This window comes from Candoia aspera, chromosome 3 (assembly GCF_035149785.1).
Source record: "Candoia aspera isolate rCanAsp1 chromosome 3, rCanAsp1.hap2, whole genome shotgun sequence".
Lineage (NCBI taxonomy): Eukaryota > Metazoa > Chordata > Lepidosauria > Squamata > Boidae > Candoia > Candoia aspera.
This window is the reverse complement of record NC_086155.1, coordinates 138,027,838-138,050,589: the sequence shown is the minus strand read 5'-3', so window position 1 is coordinate 138,050,589 and position 22,752 is coordinate 138,027,838. Positions and strand designations below refer to the sequence as shown.

Sequence of the window (22,752 nt, the reverse complement as noted above, 5' to 3'; positions counted from 1 at the left end):
TTGAAAGTTTTAAAAAAGCATATATGGAAACAATATAGAATTACAGCTTTTTAAAAAAACCTTGCAGGACTTATATAGAGCAAAAATACATTTGGCCATCAGTGACTGGTACCCACCATATTCAGAACATTAATATTTTAGCTCAGCATTTTGAATGAAAATGAAAGTAGAACTTGGGCAATGAAGTTGTTTCCCAAGCATGGATAACAAAAAAAAAATGAAAATGAAAATTGAAAATATTAATATTAAAGCCAGCTATCATAAATGCCTCAGTCTATTCTTCCTTGCTGTCCATTTTACCTGCAGTTCCATTTCTTGGGGCATTAACATAATTCTTCAGTTCATTCCTCAACAGTAACCATTTTTATTCTCCCCAACAGAAGAATGTACAGGGGCTTGGAACTTTGCCTATTAGCAAAATAACTCAGAAAACTGAACAAAACTGGACCAAATTATAGAATGTGCAATGGCTAAAGAGACTAAAAAAACTGATTACTGCTGTAGCTGGTGACCCATGTATTCAAAATAGGAAGAGAAATGCCTCTGGAAGGCCTAGCGTATTCCATCTTTTCTCCAGATATTTGCAGAACCAGTTTCAATATGCACAGCACTACCCATGCTAACACTGAGATTTCTAGCTGCTTTGAGGAGCTATCACTATTAAATTTAGTAAATTTGATTGGGGCATGATTGGTGAAAGAAAATAACATTTATTACATTTGACCAAAAGTGCTCTTTCAATAAGAATTTTATCCAATTTTGGGGGGAAGAGTGCATTAATGAGAAAACTTGATAGAATAGACAGGTGAAATGACATGAACCAAAATTATATACCTGTCCATCTCTATAAGAGTCACAACTGAATTGAGTTCATACTTTGCCTTGGGTGAACCATTTAACCCTGAGTGCTCAAATTGAATTGAAAGAGAGATATACAATAAATAAAACATGTAATGCCCTGACTTGTTTAAGTTGCAATGTTCATGACATAAAACAGATGGCCTCTCCTTACTGTCTAAACTAAGAATGTGGCTTACCACAATGTTTTCTGCCATTAATTTTAAGAGTTATTAAGAGTTAGTTTATTGCTATCTGCATTTTTCTATCTTTGGTTCCACTTTTGTTAGTCACAATGAAGTATACTCTGTTGCAAGCTAACGTTTCATAGACTTTATATATGGATATGTATTTCACAGTTAGAAATAATTCTGTGTGTTATTAGCCAGCCTCCATGCATCTCTGACTTTAGAGAGATGAACTGCTTTCTGTGCCATAATCGGGGAATTCCTGTCTGGCTGTGACACAAGGCAGACCTTCTCTGTGATGGCACCTGTGCTTAGGAATGCCCACTTGTAATGGCAATGCAGAAAAGCATTGTATTTTGAGGAGTTTAAGTGACATATTTTGATTTTCTGCTTCACACGAAGAAGCTTAGAATTTATTTTGAGTTATAGTAAGTTGTTGCTTTTCACTTTTGCTTGAATGGGGGAGAGAAGAGAAAACGCCAAGATTGTTTATGTTAGCACTAGCTTATCTGTATAGCTTCCCAGGCTCTTGGATGATGAACAGGTGCCTCAGATCCTGGGACCTATCTAGTCAAGGTCAGATCCTGCAATCTCTGTACCATGGAAACAGGGTCATGAGATTTTAGGGCCAGACTTTGATAAAAACCTGAGGATTGCCTTCTGAGTTTGGGAGCTTGGCCACAGACCCTGACACCGGGCTCTGTATGCAAAATGAGCTTGGAAAGCTTCCCCTCAGACTTAGGGCTGAGCACTCTGGAAATGGAGCCACCCTGGGGTATCTCTGCTGTCCTTATTAAAGGGCTCCTGACAGCCTTTGGGAGATCAGGTATCATCTTGCTTGGTAGGTTATGATCTTTCTTTCTTTATGCTATGCTTTTTATGCTTCTGTTTAATTTGCTCAAACTGTGTTTCTGTTTAAATGTTTGCTTAAGTTAATAATAAAGTTTAAAATCTCTTTACTCACTGGTGTGCTTATTGTCTCTGGATCAAAAAGAACCTCATCGCTGCCCGGACACTTGGCAGAACACCACTCCCCTCTTGTACATCAGGGCTTAAAACTCTTTTTTTTTTAATATACTGTATATATATAATTTTATTAAAGATTTCTTAAAAAGAAGATAAAAACTAACACAAACTAATATAAAGTGGGTAAAAGAAAAGAAGAAATCAAAGAGAAAGCTAAAAGTGCAAGAAAGAAAAAAAAGTAAAAGAAAAATAGAAAAGAAAGAAAAAAGATACAAAGAAGTAGCTTCCAACCTTCTTTATAGCAGTTATAAGATTAATGTATTGTAGGCTTCTTTTAAAAACCCTTGTCTTTAAATTTATTTTCCCCCAGACATAAATTCCCTTGATTTTTGAATTTTATTAGACTGCTTTTCTTTTCTTTTTAACCTTCTTTTTATTCTTTTTTACTATTTTATTGTATTTTTTTCTTGAAGTATTTTATATGTGTTGTAAGTATTTTATATGTGTTTTGTTCAAGATGGCACAAAAGTGATTCAAATAAATAAATGCTACATTTGCAACCATAATAAAAGCTAAGCTTTAAAATACTGTCATGTGGAAAAGTAAATACACCCCATTGATTTTTTTTACTTTTTCAACATATTTCAGATACAGATATTTGATCTTCATTTCAATAATACTGATAGATAAAGGGAATGTGGAATCCTTGGTGCTCTCTGAGCCTTGTTGTTTTCTTGCAAAAGTTTCATTGTCAGGCCGTTTACATTTTGTAGCCCATTGTGTAATTTAAACAAACATAAATGCAAATTTCGCATGTGGAAAAAGTAAGTACACCCCTACATTTATCACTACCTCAAATACCTAAAATTAGAATCAGATGCACCAGATCAGGTGCAAATGATTGGAATGAGAGGATCTGAGAGGAACTATCTTATTTAAACCTCAGATATTTAGTTTGATTTGTTCTTTGTTGTTGAAGTGTGTGGTATCACCATGCCTAGATTGAAAGAGTTTTCTGAGGACTTCAGAAAGAAGGTTATAAATGCCTATAAGTCTGGGATGGATCATCTACAAGTGGAGATTTCAAATAACTGCCAACTTGCCCAGGCCAGGCATCCCAGCAAGTTCAGCCCAAGGGCAGATACTGGTAATAGTGGTAGGAAGACACATCTCTCCTAGCTTTCCCCAACTCAAGCTAGCTGAAATCCTGGGAATCATCCAGTATATTGGGAGGCAACAGGTTGGGAATAGCTGCAATGATTCCCCACCCCCCATCGCCCAAGTCCCTTTCATAATTTTCAGTCTCTTCTAGCAGAAAGCTATAACGCTGTCCCCTGGCTCTGGACATACTGGGAATACCCTCTCAGATTGAATTCACTGAGCCCCATATGCCTCTTATCCAGATGAAGAACCCTAGCAGCAACTAGGCATGGGCAAAACTTTTTAATCAGAATTCTTCTGATAGTCACAAGTAGTTGTACTTGTCCCATTTGTTTACAAACTTATCAGAAAAAGCCCACATGAAAAGCTCACACATGAACATTTGTGTGTGCAGTGATCTTAGAGTAAATAACTTTGCGTATTTCCCTCTGTACATTTTACCTTTTTTGCATTTTGGCATTTTGGCATGAAAAATAATAAATATATGTAATAAATAATACATAAACATAGTAAAATAATAAAAAATATATTTTCAGTTTTGCAATGTACTATGTTGGAGAAGTCTCCTGAGAATACTATGGACAGCCAAGAAAACAAATGATGGATCATTGGACAAATCAACCCAGAGTTCTCACTCAAGGGACAAATGACTAGGCTCAAATTATCCTACTTCAGACACATTATGCAAAGCCCCCCCCCCTCTGGAAAAGGCTCTAATGCTGGAAAAGGTGGAAAGAAAGAGAAGAAGAGGATGACCAGCAGCAAGGTGGATGGACTCAATTACAGTTGCGATGAGTGCACCATTGGGAGACATGAAAGAACAGGTTAAGAATAAATCGTCATGGAGAAAATCTATCTATGTGGTTGCTAGGAGTCAAAAATGACTTGATGGCACATAATCAGTCATTCAATGAATCAATGATATGCTCAAATACTCAGTTTTGTAAACATTTTATCCCAATATATACAGATTTTAAATCTACCATGCTCATCAGTCAGTAGAAGTTCTGGTTTTAGTTGGAGGTTTATATACAAAACAACTCCATTTCTTTTTTTAGTTCCTGTTGAAATAAATTCTTCACCCAAATTTTTATAAATCAAATATTTTATCTCCTTTTTTCTAATATATGTCTCTTGTAGGCAAATTATATCTTGTTTTAATTTTTTCAAACATTGTTTTTTTTCTTTTTTGAGGAGCATTTGCTCCGCGTTCATATTCTACTTTATTTTGTAATCCATAATCAAGCCAAAAATTTAGAAAAGTCAATACCTGTAGTGCCTAGTTCAGTACTGTCCCTTTCAGTTTCCTGCTGCACCTGTTTGTGTAGACTCATCTGTAGTCTCATCTGACACCTCCATTTGAATCTCCTTCAACTCCTTACATTTTTCTAGAAATTCCCTCACCTTCTGGACAGAATTCATTCAAAACCTCTGCTGTTTAAAAGTAAAAATCACACAGTCCAATTTGTCCCATCAAAATGGAATCTCTTTCTGTTTTAATCTATCAGTCAAAAAAAATTCTCTTATGCAAAATTCTAACAGGAACTTCTTTAAGAACAATTACATCTGTATTATCAATCTTCAGTCTTGTATTAAAATGCTGCTGCAGAACCTGATCTCTTGTCTTCTTCTTGACAAAGTGCACCAAGACATCCCTTTCTTATTCTTGCAAATCTTGTATTTATTCTATATACTTTATCAATTTCTCCCTCTGTATCCTCCTCAACCCAATAAAAAAAAATTGCTAAAACTTTAATAACATTTTCTCTAATATCTTCACAAGAATCCTCTGGAATTGCTCTAAATTTCAAACAAAACTCCTTCTTTCTCAGTTCCAGTACTGCCATGTTATCTAATTCTCTTTCCAGCTCTTTGTCTATAACTTCTGTCTTCTCTCCAGAATTTCCACTTTGCCATTAATTTGTTTTACATCTCCAGACACTTCTTTTATGGCGCTTTCCATCTTCTTAATTACTTCTTTCATCTTTACAAGTCTTTCATCCATTGTTTTTTCAAAAGCTGTCAATTTAGTATCAAGTGATTCAGCTAACCTATTACCCAATTCCTCAATTTATTACCTATTACCCAATTCCTCAACCTTTCCCCAATTACTTTAGAAAATAAGTAAATCTAGTCTAATTCCTCTCTCTGCATATTGTTGTAGCCATCCTCTCTTCCCCTCTGCTGTTTTTGCTGTTTTTCTGGTGGTTGTCATTATAATATTGTAATCCAAAAGTTAATGTGTCTCAATTGCAAGGGAAAAAGTAAAAAGCAAGTTCTCCCCCACCTTTCCCCCCCCTTTATTTTGTTTTCCTGTGCCCTTAATACTTTCATCTCAAATGGCACTCTATAGTTACAGTCAGCATCACCATCTGGCTCATATTACCTTTATCTTTTGTTTTGTAAAATCCACCAATTGTCTGCACTCTTTAATAGTAAACAAAAAACATTCCCATGAAGACCCAGTCCATTTGTCTGTTTTAATTCTAATTTGTTCAAAGCACTTTCACCAAAAAGTAATCTTTCAAAATTACTGTAACCTTTATCCGTTTTAAACTTTCTTATATCCACTCTTCGTTAAGCTTTTGTTGTTTTTAATTCTTTGAAACACGTTTTTTTCCCTTTATTACTGTCACCTCTCCTTTTTAAACTTTCTTATATCCACTCTTCATTAAGCTTTTGTTATGTTTTTAATTCTTTGAAACACATTTTTTCCCTTTTTAATCCAGAAAGAATGTTGACTCGCCAAGTGGAATTCTCTTATCCTGCTGCTCAGAAAATCTCTCTTTAGCTGTAAATTAATTACACCCGAAAGTGTTTAAGAATGTGAGGCTTTTGCGAACCTTGTGTCCATGTAGGCTGCATTATGGCTGTGAGCTTGATTGAGATTCCTTGACTTCCAGCCACTCAACTCATGAGCTGACCACAAATACCTCAGTTCCTGCAGTCTATTCATGAGCAGCAGCTATCCAGAGTACAAGTGGGCAATCTCACAATCTTTCCTTGTCTGGAAAGACTGCACCAGACAGAATTCACCATCTGGTCACTGACCTCCACCACAGTACCATCCCCACTCCTTCAGGGATGTCTAGTCTAACATAGATCCTTACCTGGAAGCACCCCAACCAAAATACTCCTCAATAAGGTTTCTGTCTAAAAGTATTGCAGTGGGGGAATAAAAGAGGTCAAATAAAATACAAATGATGTCTCATAGCTTAAACTTGGAACCCTCATTCCATGTTATACAATTTAATGAACCACAGCAGCCATCCAATGGGTAGGTGTTTTAGGCAATCTGAGGAAGGGGTCATTTTGAATGCCAAATGTCATTTACAAATAGGACTAAAGGGTGGGTATATCAAACTTCTTCAGTACCAGCCAACTTGATTAATGTACTTAATTTTGCAAAGTCCATTTTATAGGGCCATTCTCCACTGCTGATAAGTGTTATTTATTTATTTTATTGTCAACATGAAAACCATTCCAATTCATTTGTCATAATGGCAATTCACACTAAGTTAGAAAAAGAATTGCAAGCAGAACGTAAATTATTCAGTAAAACCCTTAAAAATAACAAGCTTAAAATTAACATTTTGGAACTGATCCTGAGATTGCTTCTATGCACATCCATTACAAAATTCACAATTCCCTGATAGTTTGACTGCAGTCTATAAAGAAAAAAAGAAGCATTTCAGCTCATTGATTAGGACCTGGAAATTCATTGCCTGTGTCATCTGGATGGTATGGATGAGTGGAATCAGCTGTATATTTTTTACACAAGTGCCTCCTTAAGTATGTTACTAACTTCCCTCAAAAGTTCTCACAATAATTTTCATGCATGCAGATAATGTTTTCACTGAGAAGAACCTTGGAGCCTGTCACCATGGAATGAAAAAAATGCATGTAGGAAACTTGCTTGTGGGATGACATCTTTTTGTAATCTACAAAATGTTTGAGTTCATTTGACACATGTACTCACATGTTTACAAAACTCAGACACTTTGCACATATCCTCAGTTACAATAAAGCTAATTAACCAATAAATCACATTGTGGGTTGTACTTCATTATTTCAAGCATCCAAGTTCAATTTACATACTAACGGATGCATATTTGTTTTTAATAGATGTGCTGTTAAAAATTAAAGCATAATAAATTAAAACCATTTAAGCATCGTACTGCATTCTGATGAAAATATCTGAGAATGCATATATTTTATTGTGAAATAATGCTAATGATAAACTGAAATGACAAACATGAATTACTGTATGAAGAAAACTAGCTGAAGATTATCAGGACTATCTATATATCTGAAGTTATCAGGACTACCTATCCTCTGAGGTAATAGTGACCAAAATGGCTGATTTGAGTACATACACTCATTTCTCTCAAAGCCAATTTTACCAGTGGTGGTATGTAATCATCATATTCTGCAACATACAGTTAAATTATAATGTCTCTTTTTAATGCAGGCCTGTCTCCTAGTGGTGTGGCCTACATAAGCCCACACTGAAGTTTGTTGTTGTTTATTCATTTAGTCGCTTCCGACTCTTCGTGACTTCATGGACCAACCCACGCCAGAGCTTCCTGTAGGTCATCAACACCCCCAGCTCCCCCAGGGACGAGTCCGTCACCTCTAGAATATCATCCATTCACCTTGCTCTTGGTCGGCCCCTCTTCCTTTTGCCCTCCACTTTCCCTAGCATCAGCATCTTCTCCAGGGTGTCCTGTCTTCTCATTATGTGGCCAAAGTATTTCAGTTTTGCCTTTGATATCTTTGTTCACCCAGGCCATGCTTACCTGTAATTCCAGGTGTCATTTGACTGCCCACCTTAGCATTCCAGTCTCTTGTGATGAAAATAACATCTCTTTTAGGCGTGTTGTCCAGTAGGTGCTGCAGATCCTCATAGAACTGCTCTACTTCAGCTTCTTCAGCATCTGTGGTTGGGGTGTATATTTGGATCATGGCTTGCCCTGAATTTGAATTGAGATCATTCTATCGTTTGTTGGATTGTATCCAAGCACTGCTTTAGCCACTTGACTATTAATTATGAAGGCTACTCCATTTCTTCTGTGGTCCTCTTGTCCACAGTAGTAGGTCTGGTGGTCATTTGATGTGAAGTGGCCCATTCCAGTCCATTTCAGTTCACTGACACCCAGAATGTCTGTCTTTCATCTTGACATCTCACTAATAACCACATCCAATTTGCCCTGGCTCATAGATCTTACATTCCAGGTTCCAATGGTGTGTTGATCCTTAGCACATCGGATTTGCCGTTCACCACCAGCACCATCGGCCGCTAGCTGTCCTTTCGGCTTTGAGCTAGCTGCGTCATCACGTCTGGGGCTAGTTGAACTCATCCTCTGTTCCTCCCCAGTAGCATTTTGACCATCTTCCAACCTGGGGGTCTCATCTTCCGATGGTATACCGACATATCTCTGGTTGTACTGATCCATTGAGTTTTCACGGCAAGAATACTGGGGTGGGTTGCCATTACCTTCCCCAGGGATCGCATTTAGTCTGACCTCTCTGTCATGACCTTCCTGTCTTGGGTGGCCCTTCACGGTTTAGCTCATGGCATCATTGAGGTGCTCAAGCTCCAGCACCATGACAAGGTAATGATCCTTTGCTGAAGACACTGAAGTTACCTATAACTTTTCTAGCACTATATTTAGCATTATTTGAACATAAATGACCATGAATCTAACAATATTGATAGAGTGAAGATGTTAGTAAAGCTGGATAATTTGTTATAACCACAGATCTGTAGGAAATATATTATCTCATCTCTTCCTTTAGTTTGCACTAGCTTCAAACTTCATGGGACTATAGGATCTGTAACTGTGTTTACTTGCACTGCCCTTCCCTTCTGTAACACTACTATGCTTCTTCTGATCCCTCCCACTCCTGGAGCTCATAGGTCCATCAGATACCTCTGTCACCTGGAAAATAGTGTAGGTGTAACTTTCAAGTTATCTCATAACATCTGGAACTATAAACTCTTTCTAGCTTCGAAGATCTTAAGATCTTGGTAGGACTTTCATCTCCATGATAATAGTGTAGTATGCACCACATTTACATTTCATTGCACTTTTAATAGTGGTTTCTGAGGTGAGAAATATCCATGGCATTAACAAGAAAATTATCCCTACCCACATACATATACAATTCTTCATTCTCCTTCTTACAATTCAAAATAAAAAGAGTGGCTTAGGGATTGTACTTGGATCAGCAGTATTACTGATATCCATGCCTGAGTGCTACACGCTGACTCCAGCCAGGTAAGAAAAGTATTCCCATTACAAAACCAGTTATATTATCCTTTAGAACTTTTAAGATTTTGCCCAAGGACTGAGGGTGTAGTGCAAGTCCACAGATTTTATTCATCTAATTTCTTTATTCTTTCAACATCCAGCTGATCCCTCAACCCTCCCTCTTGCAATTTTTCAAGCTGTTTAAGATGAGACAGACAGATTGATTCCTTTTTGAGTCGTAAATGCTTTTCCATGTGTCTGTGAAAACCATCGGTTACTTCTTCATAGTCATTTGGTAGCCTGACCATAGTTAGAGAACAACACATATAAAGGTGCAACCTCTATGCCCTTTTCAGTTAATATTGATTAAATGGATAAAATTAGAGATGCATATTGAAACTCATGGAAAGCTGAGCTGAATTAGCCTACTGCTTGAATATATTACTGCTTAAATAAGTTAACATGAGAGAAATGCTGTAGATTCAGTTTGTGGTGACAGATGGGTTCTAAACACCAAGTTTTATATGAAGTTAATAGCTTCTTTCCCCATGTAGTTGTCAGGTATAAACTAGGCTGTCCACAAACTCACTGAGGCTGAGAAGAAAAGCAGTATTTCAAAACATTACTAACAAAGAGCAGATGGATGTTTCAGTGCCAGGCTTACCTGGAAAAATGACAGCCTCTTAGTTTTGACTTTTGATAAAAACAACTCAAAGAGACCCCACTTTAATGAATTCAGTCATAAATAAGAGCCAGAGTTTTAATTATTCAGTTTCCAAGATTCAATATCCTAACCTGTTATTTCTTGACATAAAACATAATTAATGAAACTCAATATGACTATTGCTTCTCTGATCATTCTCTGCTATTATGGTCTTAACAGCCTGTTCTCCCACCTTCTGCTCCAAAATGGTACCGTAGATTACTCAGGCAAAGTATCTGCATTATAGGACTTTAGCCTGTACTCCATTACTATAAGAACATCCACAATAATTACGAACTCCAACAGAGATATTATATTTTTGACATACTTTTCTCTCAGGAAGGATTTAAAACAGCTGCCTTAATGAATGCAGTATTTCCACAAAAATAAAATTCCAAATGATTTGCTATTATCCTGTTAACAGCTTTCACATTTTAATCTTACCTGGAAGTGTATGTTTTGGTCAATACGAAGTACATCAAACTGTTTCAGGAAACGCTCATCTTTGCTCCAGAAAAGTCGGATGTCAGGGATCCTATACAAGATCATGGCCAACCGCTCTAATCCTAGACCAAATGCCCATCCAATTTTGTTCTCAGCACCAGCTGCAGTTACAGAAAAAAGAAAAAGAAAAAGAAAACAGGGCATAAAAATGAACTATGAGGGAATGAAAAAAAGCATACTAGCTAAATAATGGGTAGATTCCAGAATTAAATTAAATAGAATGTGATAATTCCCAAAGAATGAATTACTTTTCCAAAAAAAAAAAAAAAAGTGAACCAGCATTCCATTTCTTACTTTATTCCATCATAGATTCCACTTGTATGGAGCTGTTCTGTCTTTCCTAATGCATATTGCATTTTCCCTGAAAATGAAAGTCCACTATGTCACGGAGAAGAATGTGTGGTAACAAATTTTGCTTCACTGTGTGTTATATGAAGTACTTCCTTGTAACTATTCTGAATCTCTTACCATTCAGCTTCATATGATGACTCTGAATATTAATCATAAAAACCTCCCATTTTCCCCCCTTTTCCTATTAGTCATTCAGTTATTCATTTGTTCAATCATTTTCGTAAATATTTTAAAAGAACATCAAGAAAAAAAGCACACACACAAAAAAGAAAATGAAACAGAAGTTATAAGTAATATAAGTTTAAATAAAAATGTCTAAGTAACTTAATGTGCTTAAGCTTGGAGTCACTCTTGACTCCTGGTGACTGCCTGGACTAGCCCCAGAAGTTTTCTTGGCAAGATTTTCAGAAGTGGTTTGCCATTGCCACCTTCCTAGAGCTAAGAGAGAGAGTCACCCAGGGTCACCCAGCTGGCTTTATGCCAAGGCAGGATTAGAACTCACAGTGTCCCAGTTTCTAGCTTGGTGCCTTAACCGCTACACCAAACTCATTCTCTTACTTAGATTACTGCTGCATAGTGAAGTACAGGTAGTCCCTCATTTAGCAACCACTTTGCTTTACAGACCTGCAAAGATCGTAAATGCAAGGTTTGGTCACAAATTACTTTTTCATCACAGTCCTAACTACGAATTGTTGCTAAATGTGGCAGTTGCTAATCAAGGACCTCCTGTATTTTCTATCAATTTAAGACTTCAGAACATTATTAAGATCAAGTTGATAGCCAATAATATTAATCATAAGCCCACATAAGGAATTAATAAAGAGTTCTATCTAATCTTAGAATTCTATCCTTATTTAACAAATCAATCAAGAACTAATATATTAAGGCCTTATGTTAACAGAATCCCAAACTTCACATGTGGTACAAGTCTGTAAGTAGAATTGTAATCCATAAATTGTTTCCAAGTTGAATTAAATTCTGTATTAGACTTGTTCTTCAAATACAAATTTATTTTTGACATTGATGCATATTATCACAGCTTAGTTTGCCATTCTTGTATAGAGCATATTACATATGATTTCCAATAAAAGGCATAAAGTGTTCTAACAGCTGTTATCACATACAATGCCAACTCAGTATATTTTATGGGTATATAAGGCTTTATAATGTTAAGCACAAAAAATGACTGGCCAGAAAGAGGAATTCAACCTTTAAAAATTATTTTATTCTACAATAAATCATCTTCTAGAATTGTTGGGCTTTTCAACATTGCCACCAAATGTGAAAAATGGATGCAACCTGATTACTGCATTTACAAGTAATTTTAGAAAATGAATTGTCTATCTTGGCAATCAATACTGGAGTAATATAAAAATGGTAAAACATCTCATACCAGTTTTTTCTGTTATATGTATGATAAATTTATGATAAATGTAAGCAGTTTGCTCTAGTGGTTAAGGTGCTGGGCTAGACACCAGGAGGTTGTGAGTTCTAGTCCTGCCTTAGGCATGAAGGCTGGCTGGGTGAGCCGGTCCCTCTTTCTCAGCCCAATGCACCTCACAGGGTTGTTGTTGTGGGGAAAATAGGAGGGGGAAGGAGTATTAGGTATGTTTGCCACCTTGAGTTATTTGTAAAAATAAAAAGGCAGGATAAAAATAAAATAAATAAAACAAAATTAAAATAAATTTAATATTTGACTTCCATTGATATTCTTGTTGTTGCATGTCAATTGTCCTGTTTAACTTCTTCATCCATTTAATCAGACTGTACATAATTTTATATCACTCAGACATACCCAGGCTTGAATGTTGTAATCTTTCTTACATAAACTAGTTATTGTTTTTTGCATTTCCTCTGCTTTTGTTTCAAACTACCCCTTAATAATTTGATGCTGCCAGCAAACACAGTCAGTTTACTGCTTGTACTTTACTTCAGGTTATTTATAAGCAAATACACCAACCCACCCAAAAGAATTTAGAGAAATCATTGTTAACACTTAGGATAATTGATTGATTCCTGCTTTTTGTCTGGTGTTCTTTAATCAAAAATAAGAGGACTTTTCTTGTCTAAGGCTACTAAAACTACTCATGAGCTTGGTGAATGTTAGCAGACTTTTCAAAGTTCAGTCTTTGCTGCTTTGCCCTGTCTCTTTGAAAATCTGATATGCTCAAAGAAATCTTAAAGTTTAGTGAGAAAGGATATAATTTTGCAAAAGCCAAGTACAGTCTTCTTGTTCTTCTGGGCTTATAATGGCTTTAATACATTTCCTAAAAACCTCAGGTAAATCTAACAGACCTGTAATTTTAATTTAATACATTTCCTAAAAACCTCAGGTAAATCTAACAGACCTGTAATTTTTTGGATCCCACTTTTAAAAAATTAGTGTTACAATGGACACTTTCTGGTACTCTGATACAGGCGTTTTAGGGATATATTTACATAGTTAGTTAAAAGATCACCCTTTATATATCACCATTCCTTAAGATGGATACCGTCTAGATCCAATTTGTTTATTTTTCAGTTTTCCTTGGCTGTCCTTTTGGCATGCAGCCTAACTTTCCTACAATGGTGCTTCTTCCTTTCGCAACTGCGTGAGTCTTCTTCACTCTCAGAAGGTTCAAAATTGTGCCCAATTAGAGTTTTATTCACAATGTTCTTGGGCTTGTGCTATATAGGGAATTCTGGAGGATTTTACAAGAGTCAAAATAATGAAAAGTTAAATTCTAAAGAGGAATCAGGAACATATGATGCCACCAAGGTGACAGTGCTAATTCTCAACTTCATCATCATCATCATCACCATCATCATCATCAATAAAAGCTATTTAAAGATTTCACCATCTCAACCAGGAACGTCCATTGGCTATTCTTCACAACAATCAAGCAACTATAGCTTATTATCCCTGTTGAACAGGAATAGAAGACAATTTTTAATTCACATGAAGAATAGTATAACCTAAGGTAGTTATATCATAAGACTTCATATTAAAAAATACCCTTTTATGCATGTTCATGAAGACTGAAGATGAATCATTTCTCCTTGTGGTCATAAATAAATATGGTTCATAAACATACCCATAACTCACAATTAAGAATATCGAACACTGCTAAACATAATAATCCCCTAATAAGCTAGTATCTTTGTCCTGGTTAGCGGATAGCAACAAATCAGTGCAAGAATTTTTTGAGAACAAATTGAAAAACAAAACAGAGTTAAAAGAGAGCAAATTTCTTAAACAGACAAGGCTATATAAACAATAGAAATGGGTCTGCAGTGCAATGTAAATTGACTTCCTAAGACTTGGGGTAATACTTTGGTCTTCACTTGGCAGGGCTGAGTAGGAGGCAGTACCCTACAAAATGGTGTGAGTTAATCCCTTAGATAGAATTCCATTTGCATTTTCATACCTTAGCCCCCGTTAGTAAGTTCACAGGTACACCTACTTAATTTGGGTTATTTTACTCACATATTTGTTGTCTTGTTCAAACTAATTAGAGCAGGAGTGCCTAATCATGACCATGGGCATTCTTTTTGTGACTCAAGGTTAGAGTATTGGTTATTTTTATATTTAACATTGTGCTAATAATGGGTTTTATTGTTCAGAGGCTGCTTAAAATGCTGTAGTTATGAGTACATTAAGAAAAGAAGCTATCTTAAACAGTCAGACCACTGCTATCTCTAGTTCAATATTGCCTGCACTGATTGGCACGATCTCTTTAGAGCAGTGTTTCTCAACCCTGGGAACTTTAAGATGTGTGGACTTCAACTCCCAGAATTCTCCAGACAGCCATGAATTCTGGGAGTTGAAGTCCACACATCTTGAAGTTCTCAAGGTTGAGAAACACTGCTTTAGAGTTTTAAACCAGAGCCTATTCCAGCCCTAGATGGAGGTGAAAACAATGAAACCTATGATCTTCCACATGCAAAAAAGCTGTTCTGACACTCTGCTATGATTTAAAACTTTCAGTCACAAGAATAACAGGTAGGATTTTTTTTAAAAAAATTATTATTCTATTAGATTTATATTCCACTTTTCCTCCAGAAGCTCAAGGCAACCCTCAGGTATTGTATTTGATCCTAATTTTCCTCCCTGTAGAAGTACTGTCAAAACATGTAAGTATATGTAAAAATAGTTGTTTTTAATTTCTGATTTTTTAATTTTTAATTTTAATTTAGTGATCAGTCACATTCAGTATTTAATTTAAAAAAAGGTAAGATACAACTAAACTAAATTAACTAAACCAAACCAAACCAAACTAACTAAACATTCCACAATTCCTTTCTGAAAAACACAGCAACACATATGTGCCAACCAAGTCATGATGTAGGACACAGAATATAATAATGTCCAGCAGGCTATGTACTATACATGTAACATCAGAAAACTCAAGCAAATAAGCAGTTTTTCAAATAACTTCAAAATAAGTTGCATTTTAAAAAATGGATGACAAATGAATTGTCTGTCTTCCACAATTCTATAATCACAGTTTAATGACAATTACCACAGTTTTATTTCCTCCTAGAAATTGTCAGAAATGATAAAAAGGCCATGGTGGCTTTTAAAACTCATCCTTACTGTCAAAATGTGTATTGTGCATCATTATCCAAATACATAATTGAAAGATAACAAAAAGAGGAAAAAAAGTATGCCAGACAGCTTTTAATTGCATGCTCCTTTCTCATCTAGTTTGAGAATTGTCAGCAAATCTCAAAAGAAAAGCACAACAGTATGTGTTGACATTTGATCTCTGCTCATCACTTAAAGCCCACTTGAGCAGCAATCACAATTAACAAGTAAAACTTTAAAAAATATTATCATTTAAAGTAACTGGGACTGTCAACATTTTAGAGATCTTTCTTTAAAAAAGAAAGTGAATCACCAACATTTCAATCAATGCATTTCATATTTTGTTGTTGTTTATTCGTTTAGTCGTTTCCGACTCTTCGTGACTTCATGGACCAGCCCACGCCAGAGCTTCCTGTCGGTTGTCAACACCCCCAGCTCCCCCAGGGACGGGTCCGTCACCTCTAGAATATCATCCATCCATCTTGCCCTTGGTCGGCCCCTCTTCCTTTTGCCTTCCACTCTCCCTAGCATCAGCATCTTCTCCAGGGTGTCCTGTCTTCTCATTATGTGGCCAAAGTATTTCAGTTTGGCCTTTAATATCATTCCCTCAAGTGAACAGTCTGGCTTTATTTCCTGGAGGATGGATTGGTTTGATCTTCTTGCAGTCCAAGGCACTCTCAGAATTTTCCTCCAACACCACAGTTCAAAAGCATCGATCTTCCTTCGCTCAGCTTTCCTTATGGTCCAGCTCTCGCAGCCATATGTTACTACAGGGAACACCATTGCTTTAACTATGCGGGCCTTTGTTGTCAGTGTGATGTCTCTGCTCTTAACTATTTTATTGAGATTGGTCATTGCTCTTCTCCCAAGGATTAAGCGTCTTCTGATTTCCTGACTGCAGTCAGCATCTGCAGTAATCTTTGCACCTAGGAATACAAAGTCTTTCACTGCTTCTACATTTTCTCCCTCTATTTGCCAGTTATCAATCAAGCTGGTTGCCATAATCTTGGTTTTTTTGAGGTTTAGCTGCAAACCAGCTTTTGCACTTTCTTCTTTCACCTTCATCATAAGGCTCCTCAGTTCCTCTTCACTTTCAGCCATCAGAGTGGTATCATCTGCATATCTGAGATTGTTAATGTTTCTTCCAGAGATTTTAACTTCAGCCTTGGATTCCTCAAGGCCAGCATGTCGCATGATGTGTTCTGCGTACAAGTTGAATAGGTAGGGTGAGAGTATACAGCCCTGCCATACTCCTTTCCCAATCTTAAACCAGTCCGTTGTTCCGTGGTCTGTTCTTACTGTTGCTACTTGGTCGTTATACAGATTCTTCAGGAGGCAGACAAGATGACTTGGTATCCCCATACCACTAAGAACTTGCCACAATTTGTTATGGTCCACACAGTCAAAGGCTTTAGAATAGTCAATAAAACAGAAATAGATGTTTTTCTGAAACTCCCTGGCCTTTTCCATTATCCAGCAGATACTGGCAATTTGGTCCCTAGTTCCTCTGCCTTTTCTAAACCCAGCTTGTACATCTGGCAATTCTCGCTCCATGAACTGCTGAAGTCTACCTTGCAGGATCTTGAGCATTACCTTACTGGCATGTGAAATGAGCATTTCATATACTTTAATAGAAATAATGAAGTTGATCCTACAAAACATGTTGCCCTGTAAATCTGGTTCTCACCACCCATAGGCTTTCTACCAGGCTACCATCCTACCTTTAGGACGACTAAAGTTCACTTTACTAGGGTCAGACCATCATATTTACCTAACCTTTAACTGCATATACATGTGATCAAACGACCATCTTGCATTTGGAAATCAGACTGCTTGTTTTTTGTCGTTACAACTTGCAAGAAACCAGCAGTTAATTTCCTGTAGATCAGTATGAAAAATGAATGAATCTATCTATGGCTCTATACTTTTGTGGTTCTCAGGTTGCCCACCCCTGACTTAACAGGACAATACAATTGACCATGTTAGTCCAGATTAATGTGATGTTCTGTATAGAACATCTCCTTCAGTAGTACTGAGGAAGAAGAATCTTGCTACAGTTCTGCCTTAAATAGAAAACCATAACAATTGTTGAACAGTGGGACTTGAACCACTTGATAAAATAATATAGCTAACATAAACATTGCAGAAAATTATCACATGATAAATACTCGCCTGTATTCAGTCACTACAGTGCATTACAGCTTATGTCCCAGTGCACAAATTATTTTTTTCTAATCAAGATTTTAATGCCATGCAAGATTCATTTCAAATTTTCAATGTTTGGGGAAAAATATTTTATACCTACAACATATGAACTGGAAACCTGATCATACACTTCAGTGGATCCTAAGTATATTTGCAAAAAAGAAGGCAGCACTGATTCCAGCAGCAGCTACTTCCCTGTGAGTCTGCATAAAATTAAAGTCGTAAGACATTGCTAGACTTTAATTTTTAATGAATCTTAAAAATAATATAGCCCAATTCTAATACCAGCCCCACTGTCATCAAAATGTCTCTTCCAGCTCTGTTCTCCTCCAGCCTGAATTGACATCCTGATACCAGCTGATCAGCCAGCAACCGATTGATGGTACTGCTCCATCTGTTGTGCTGCCATTGGAATGCTGGAAAGCCTCCTTAGATGCTGCAAGCCTCTTAAATGCACGGCTGTCTGGGGAATCCTGGGAGTTGAAGTCCACACATCCTCAAGCTGCCAAGGCTGAGAAACACTGCTCTATAGCCTCCCAAGCCACCACCAATGCCATTTCCCACACCATGACAGACAGCAAAGTTCTCCCCAATATACCAACTATTCCAATAACTAAAAGAAACCCCTCCACACAAAAAGCTCCACTAAACATCCTCTCCAGACACTGACAACATACTAAACACCACTTGAATATCTGGAACCCAGCAAGAAGCATCTCACTTCAATGCCATATTAAAAAAAAAAGATCTTAGGATCTATGTTTTTTATTACTTGTCACCACATCAAGCTGCTGACCAGCAAACCATCTGGACTGTTTCATCTGCTCCCTTCACCGCAACATTTTGCAGTAAAATATCCTTGTGCTATTTAACTGATCTACCATGAGTCAAAGGCTTGGGTGCCATTTTGTTGAGAACTGATCTTTTTTCTAAGATGATACACACTGTACTGCATTCTGTAGCACATGCACACCTGCCTGCACTCATGCAGCACTGCAGCACCCCTCCCATGCCCGCTTGCATTCATGCAGCAATGTGATACCCTTTCCACACCCACCTGCACTTGCATGGTGCCATGGTGTCCCTTCCCTGCTCACCCACACTCGTGCAGTGCCACAGCATCCCCCCGCTGCATTCCAAAGCTCTCACCTGCCCACTGGTCTGCTTGCGAGCCTCCCAGGACTTGCAACTTCCTGCCAGCTTCCCCATTTACTTTGCTTGTTGGAAGCTGGCAGGAAGTCACAAGTCATGGTCAAGTGAGGTCCTCATTTAACAACCCACAATCCTTAACAACAAGGGATTGCTGGGATTGCTGGGATTGCTGTTGCTAAGTGATGTGGGCATGAGACATCGCACTTTACGACCGCATTGCTTAGCAATGGAAATTCCAATCCCAAATACCATTTTCTGGGGGGTATCATATCCTCACAAGTCCAGGTCACCTAAATGGCTGTGCAGTCAGGTTTCTGCACCTACCAACAGTTCTTACTCTGAGGGGAGGAAGACAACTGTACAACTAATGAGAAGCAGAAATTGCCCCACCCAAATATGAGATTGTTCTGGAATGGGGATACCTGCTGCTGAAGATATGAACATTCCCCTCCTTCCTGCTGTCTTTAGTCAGGAGAATGGAAGGATGGAATGGTCTGAAAGGAGAGAGCTTTTGTCAGCTCCAATCAAAGAAGGAATAGAAATGAAAGGAGAGGCACAATACCACCCAGCTTCCCACAACCAGAAAGAGGAAGGGGGAAAAGAAGGAGAAAATAAAGTAAGTGGTAGTAAAAAGGCTAAAACTGGCAAGGGGGGAACCAGCAGTTCCCAAGCTAGAGAAGACCATTACATAAACATATCTCAGCCACTTAAGGCTGCCAAGCAAACAGCCAAATATCCATTAACTCAGAATGGCAGGAAGAGAAAGCTTAAGGTTCAAACTCTGTAACTCAGATATATAAAGATTTTGAATTCTTTGTACTATGGTAGCCAATAAGTTTATGGCATCTTTCTTGTTTGGAATAAAGATCCTAACCTAGCTGAAGTGTGTCTGAAAGTCTTCTATCAAGTCAAGCCAATTGCCAAATAAGTGATTAATTGTCTGGAAAGCTGTGATTTCTTACTAAGGCCTGGTCTGAAACCTGACAACAGCAGCCAAATCCATCCTATCCCCTGAGCAGTCTGTGACTACAAATATTTAGAGTAAAAAAAATAAGTAATCATGCAGAGATTCGACAGGCCCCTACCCTTCTATCCATTCAGAGAGCATTCAAGACCTGGCTCTTCTCCCAGGCATTGGGATAGGGTGAGGTCATGGTGGGATGAGAATGTGGGTTGCATCAGAGAAGTGTGGTTGTGGCACCAGGTTTTTCTGGTTTTAGTTTTATTGCTGTTGGTTTTATAATGTTTTACTGGTTGTAAGCAGCCCAGAGTTGTTTTAAGATGGGCAGCTATACAAATGTTCTAAATAAATAATAAGTATTTAACAAAAAGGTCATATTCCACTAACCTCAACTGACAGTCATATACAGCTACCACTATGCACATGTAGTTGTAAATATAAAAAGATGTAAGTTATCCTAAGAAATAATAAGGTAAAGGTAGAACCATTACTTAGAAGACTTAGAAGTAAAAAACTGTCTTTCAAAAGTATATTTGTTTAGGCAATTAGCTACTTCCCATATGCAGAGAAGTGTGCTGCCAACAATTTTTCACTCTTTTCTTCTTTCCTGACTCAGCTTTAGTCTTGACCTTTCAAAACAGCTCAACAAACAGTATTCAATATCTGAATAACAACCTAGTCTTACTTAACATAATTTTATGCATGAAAAGCAACATCCCTCATCAGAATTAGACTATTAATAAAACTATAATGGAACCTCAAAATGATCAATCAATTAAGGCTTCATTTCCATAACTTTAAGTCTTTACTGATGCCAGATTAAATATGAAAAGGTATATGAGTATTCTTTATGCATGCCAATCCTATTCACTTAAGTTTACTGGTGACATATTAGTAGGATGATTTAATTAGATTCATGCATATATTGTGGTAAAACAGAGGGTTAAATAAATGCTAGACAATATAGCAGAAACAGCTTGGAGAACAAGAAATCCTACCAACTGTCAGCCCTACAAGGCAGGCTAAATCAGGAAACCAACTCCACAGGAAGACTAGAACTACACTTCATTAAAATAGGCTATAACAACAAACTCTTGCAAGTCTGATTGAGACTTTTCTTCCCTCCCTTGTTTATTCCAATGAGTCAGGGAAAAGTCAGCCTGAGTCATTTCTTAATACTATCTCCCTTCCCATAACTTATGGAATACTTCTGTCCTTTTTGTTTACTTTAACTGTTTCTGAATATTAGCCTCAAGGCCATCTCCCTGGCTCTCTACACCACCCCAAAGTGAAAACTCAGGCAAGAAAATAAGCTATAATAGCATGGAGTAACTTACTATTTATGTTTTGGGGAAACCAGAAAGAGAGCAACATGGAAACCTTTGAGGAAAGGATCATAGTAAATAACAGAGTAAATGTCCTACACACACAAGTTTACATTTAGTTTTCTTGGCATCTGCTCTTCTGAGAATGATTTATAGCATCCTGAGGTAAACCCATAAGTTATTTCTGGAAACCATGAGATGAAGGATTCCTGCTCCCTTGGGATACATGGATTTCCCCTTCTGAGACTGAACTTTCAGCTCATTAACCACTAAGCTCTAGGAAGCCTAGGTGGCAAAGGGTATACTCCAAGCAACCACAGGGCCAAAAAATGCATGAGAAATAGAACTCCTTCCAGGTAATGTCCTGCTTACTCAGTTACATCTTTGTAAGATCCACTCCACCGTGTGCCTTGGGTGTGATTTTGAGAAGTTAGCTTTAAAAGCGTCAACTACAGATTATGAATTGCTTGCTATAAACAAGAGGAACACCCCCTCCCCCCACACACAAGTTTTTCTTTGATGGATACTTCCTTTGTATTTGAATCCTGAACTTTGTTTTGGACCATTTATTTGGCCAGGCCATTTTTTCTCCTAAAAAGCCTATCTCAAAAAGCTATACCTGTGTATAGCCTGTGACCATTTCAATGGCCTAGAAGTCTACTTCCAAGCTGATCAGCACTAAAAGCTCCAGGACAGGGAGGCTCTATTAATGGTTCTCTGTTCTAAACCGCACATAATGTCTTTCTTCCTGCTGACCTGCTGATTAACATTAGGAACAGCTGAAAAAAGTACTGACTAGTATTCACAATGCTAATAAGCTAGGGAGAAGGAAGGGGGAAATGATGTATGTGCATATATAAACCCATCTCTGTATCTTGACAGCTGGCATGCAGCCTTTGAACTTTTGAACCTATGCTGCCCTAGGGGTGGACAGGATGATCCCCTCTGGTGTGCCAAAGATCTGACTTGGTACATGGCAGCCTCATTTTACAGTAACTTTGAGTCATTTGTCCTCAAAGGCAAATGAAAAAAAGGATTTGGCTGCCTTAAGATGAACCTGCTTCATTCGTATCATGAAAATAACAGTAATCGAAAACAAACTAATTGTTTGTTTTTTAAATGGAACATCAAATCAGAGATAAATACCAATGTCTATTTATTAAGGCAAAGGACATCATTTCAGACTTTATATAATTGTCATGAGGTCCACTCAGCTTCTCTTTATGTGCGTTAGTGCCAAAAAATGATGTAAATGTGGGATAAAATGCAGGGTAGAAAAATGAATTGTATCATTTAACCAATACAATTTTCACATTTACAGTAGAACTGATTTTAACACAACCTTATTTAAACTTCACTGTTGAAGATACCCTTTGGCTATCTATAAGGTATTTAACCAATAGATTGTTCTACCACTCTGTAGTGTCTTAACTATTCCTTATTTGGCCTCATCTATTTTCATGTTGATTTAGTACTGGTTGAGAAACCTTGAGGTGAAGGTTACAGGAGGGCACACAATGAAATTTGTGGTGGATGTCTCTAGAGAACAACTCAGTTCACATTTCAGTTAGCCCTAAA

The 22,752-nt window shown here is 37.3% G+C and overlaps 2 protein-coding genes across 6 annotated transcripts in view; both read right to left on the bottom strand.

Annotated features, from left to right (window-relative positions):
- Positions 1-22,752, bottom strand: part of PPP1R3G (protein phosphatase 1 regulatory subunit 3G) — a 1,059,979-nt gene that overhangs the window by 795,642 nt on the left and 241,585 nt on the right. The gene's annotated exons all lie outside the window — the stretch shown is intronic.
- The window catches only part of FARS2 (phenylalanyl-tRNA synthetase 2, mitochondrial), a 258,123-nt gene that overhangs the window by 84,633 nt on the left and 150,738 nt on the right, over positions 1-22,752 (bottom strand). For all 5 annotated transcript variants that reach the window (XM_063298847.1, XM_063298851.1, XM_063298848.1 and 2 more), the window contains exon 6: positions 10,554-10,714. In XM_063298847.1, the coding sequence (XP_063154917.1) occupies positions 10,554-10,714 (161 nt within the window). The remainder of the gene's footprint in view (positions 1-10,553; positions 10,715-22,752) is intronic.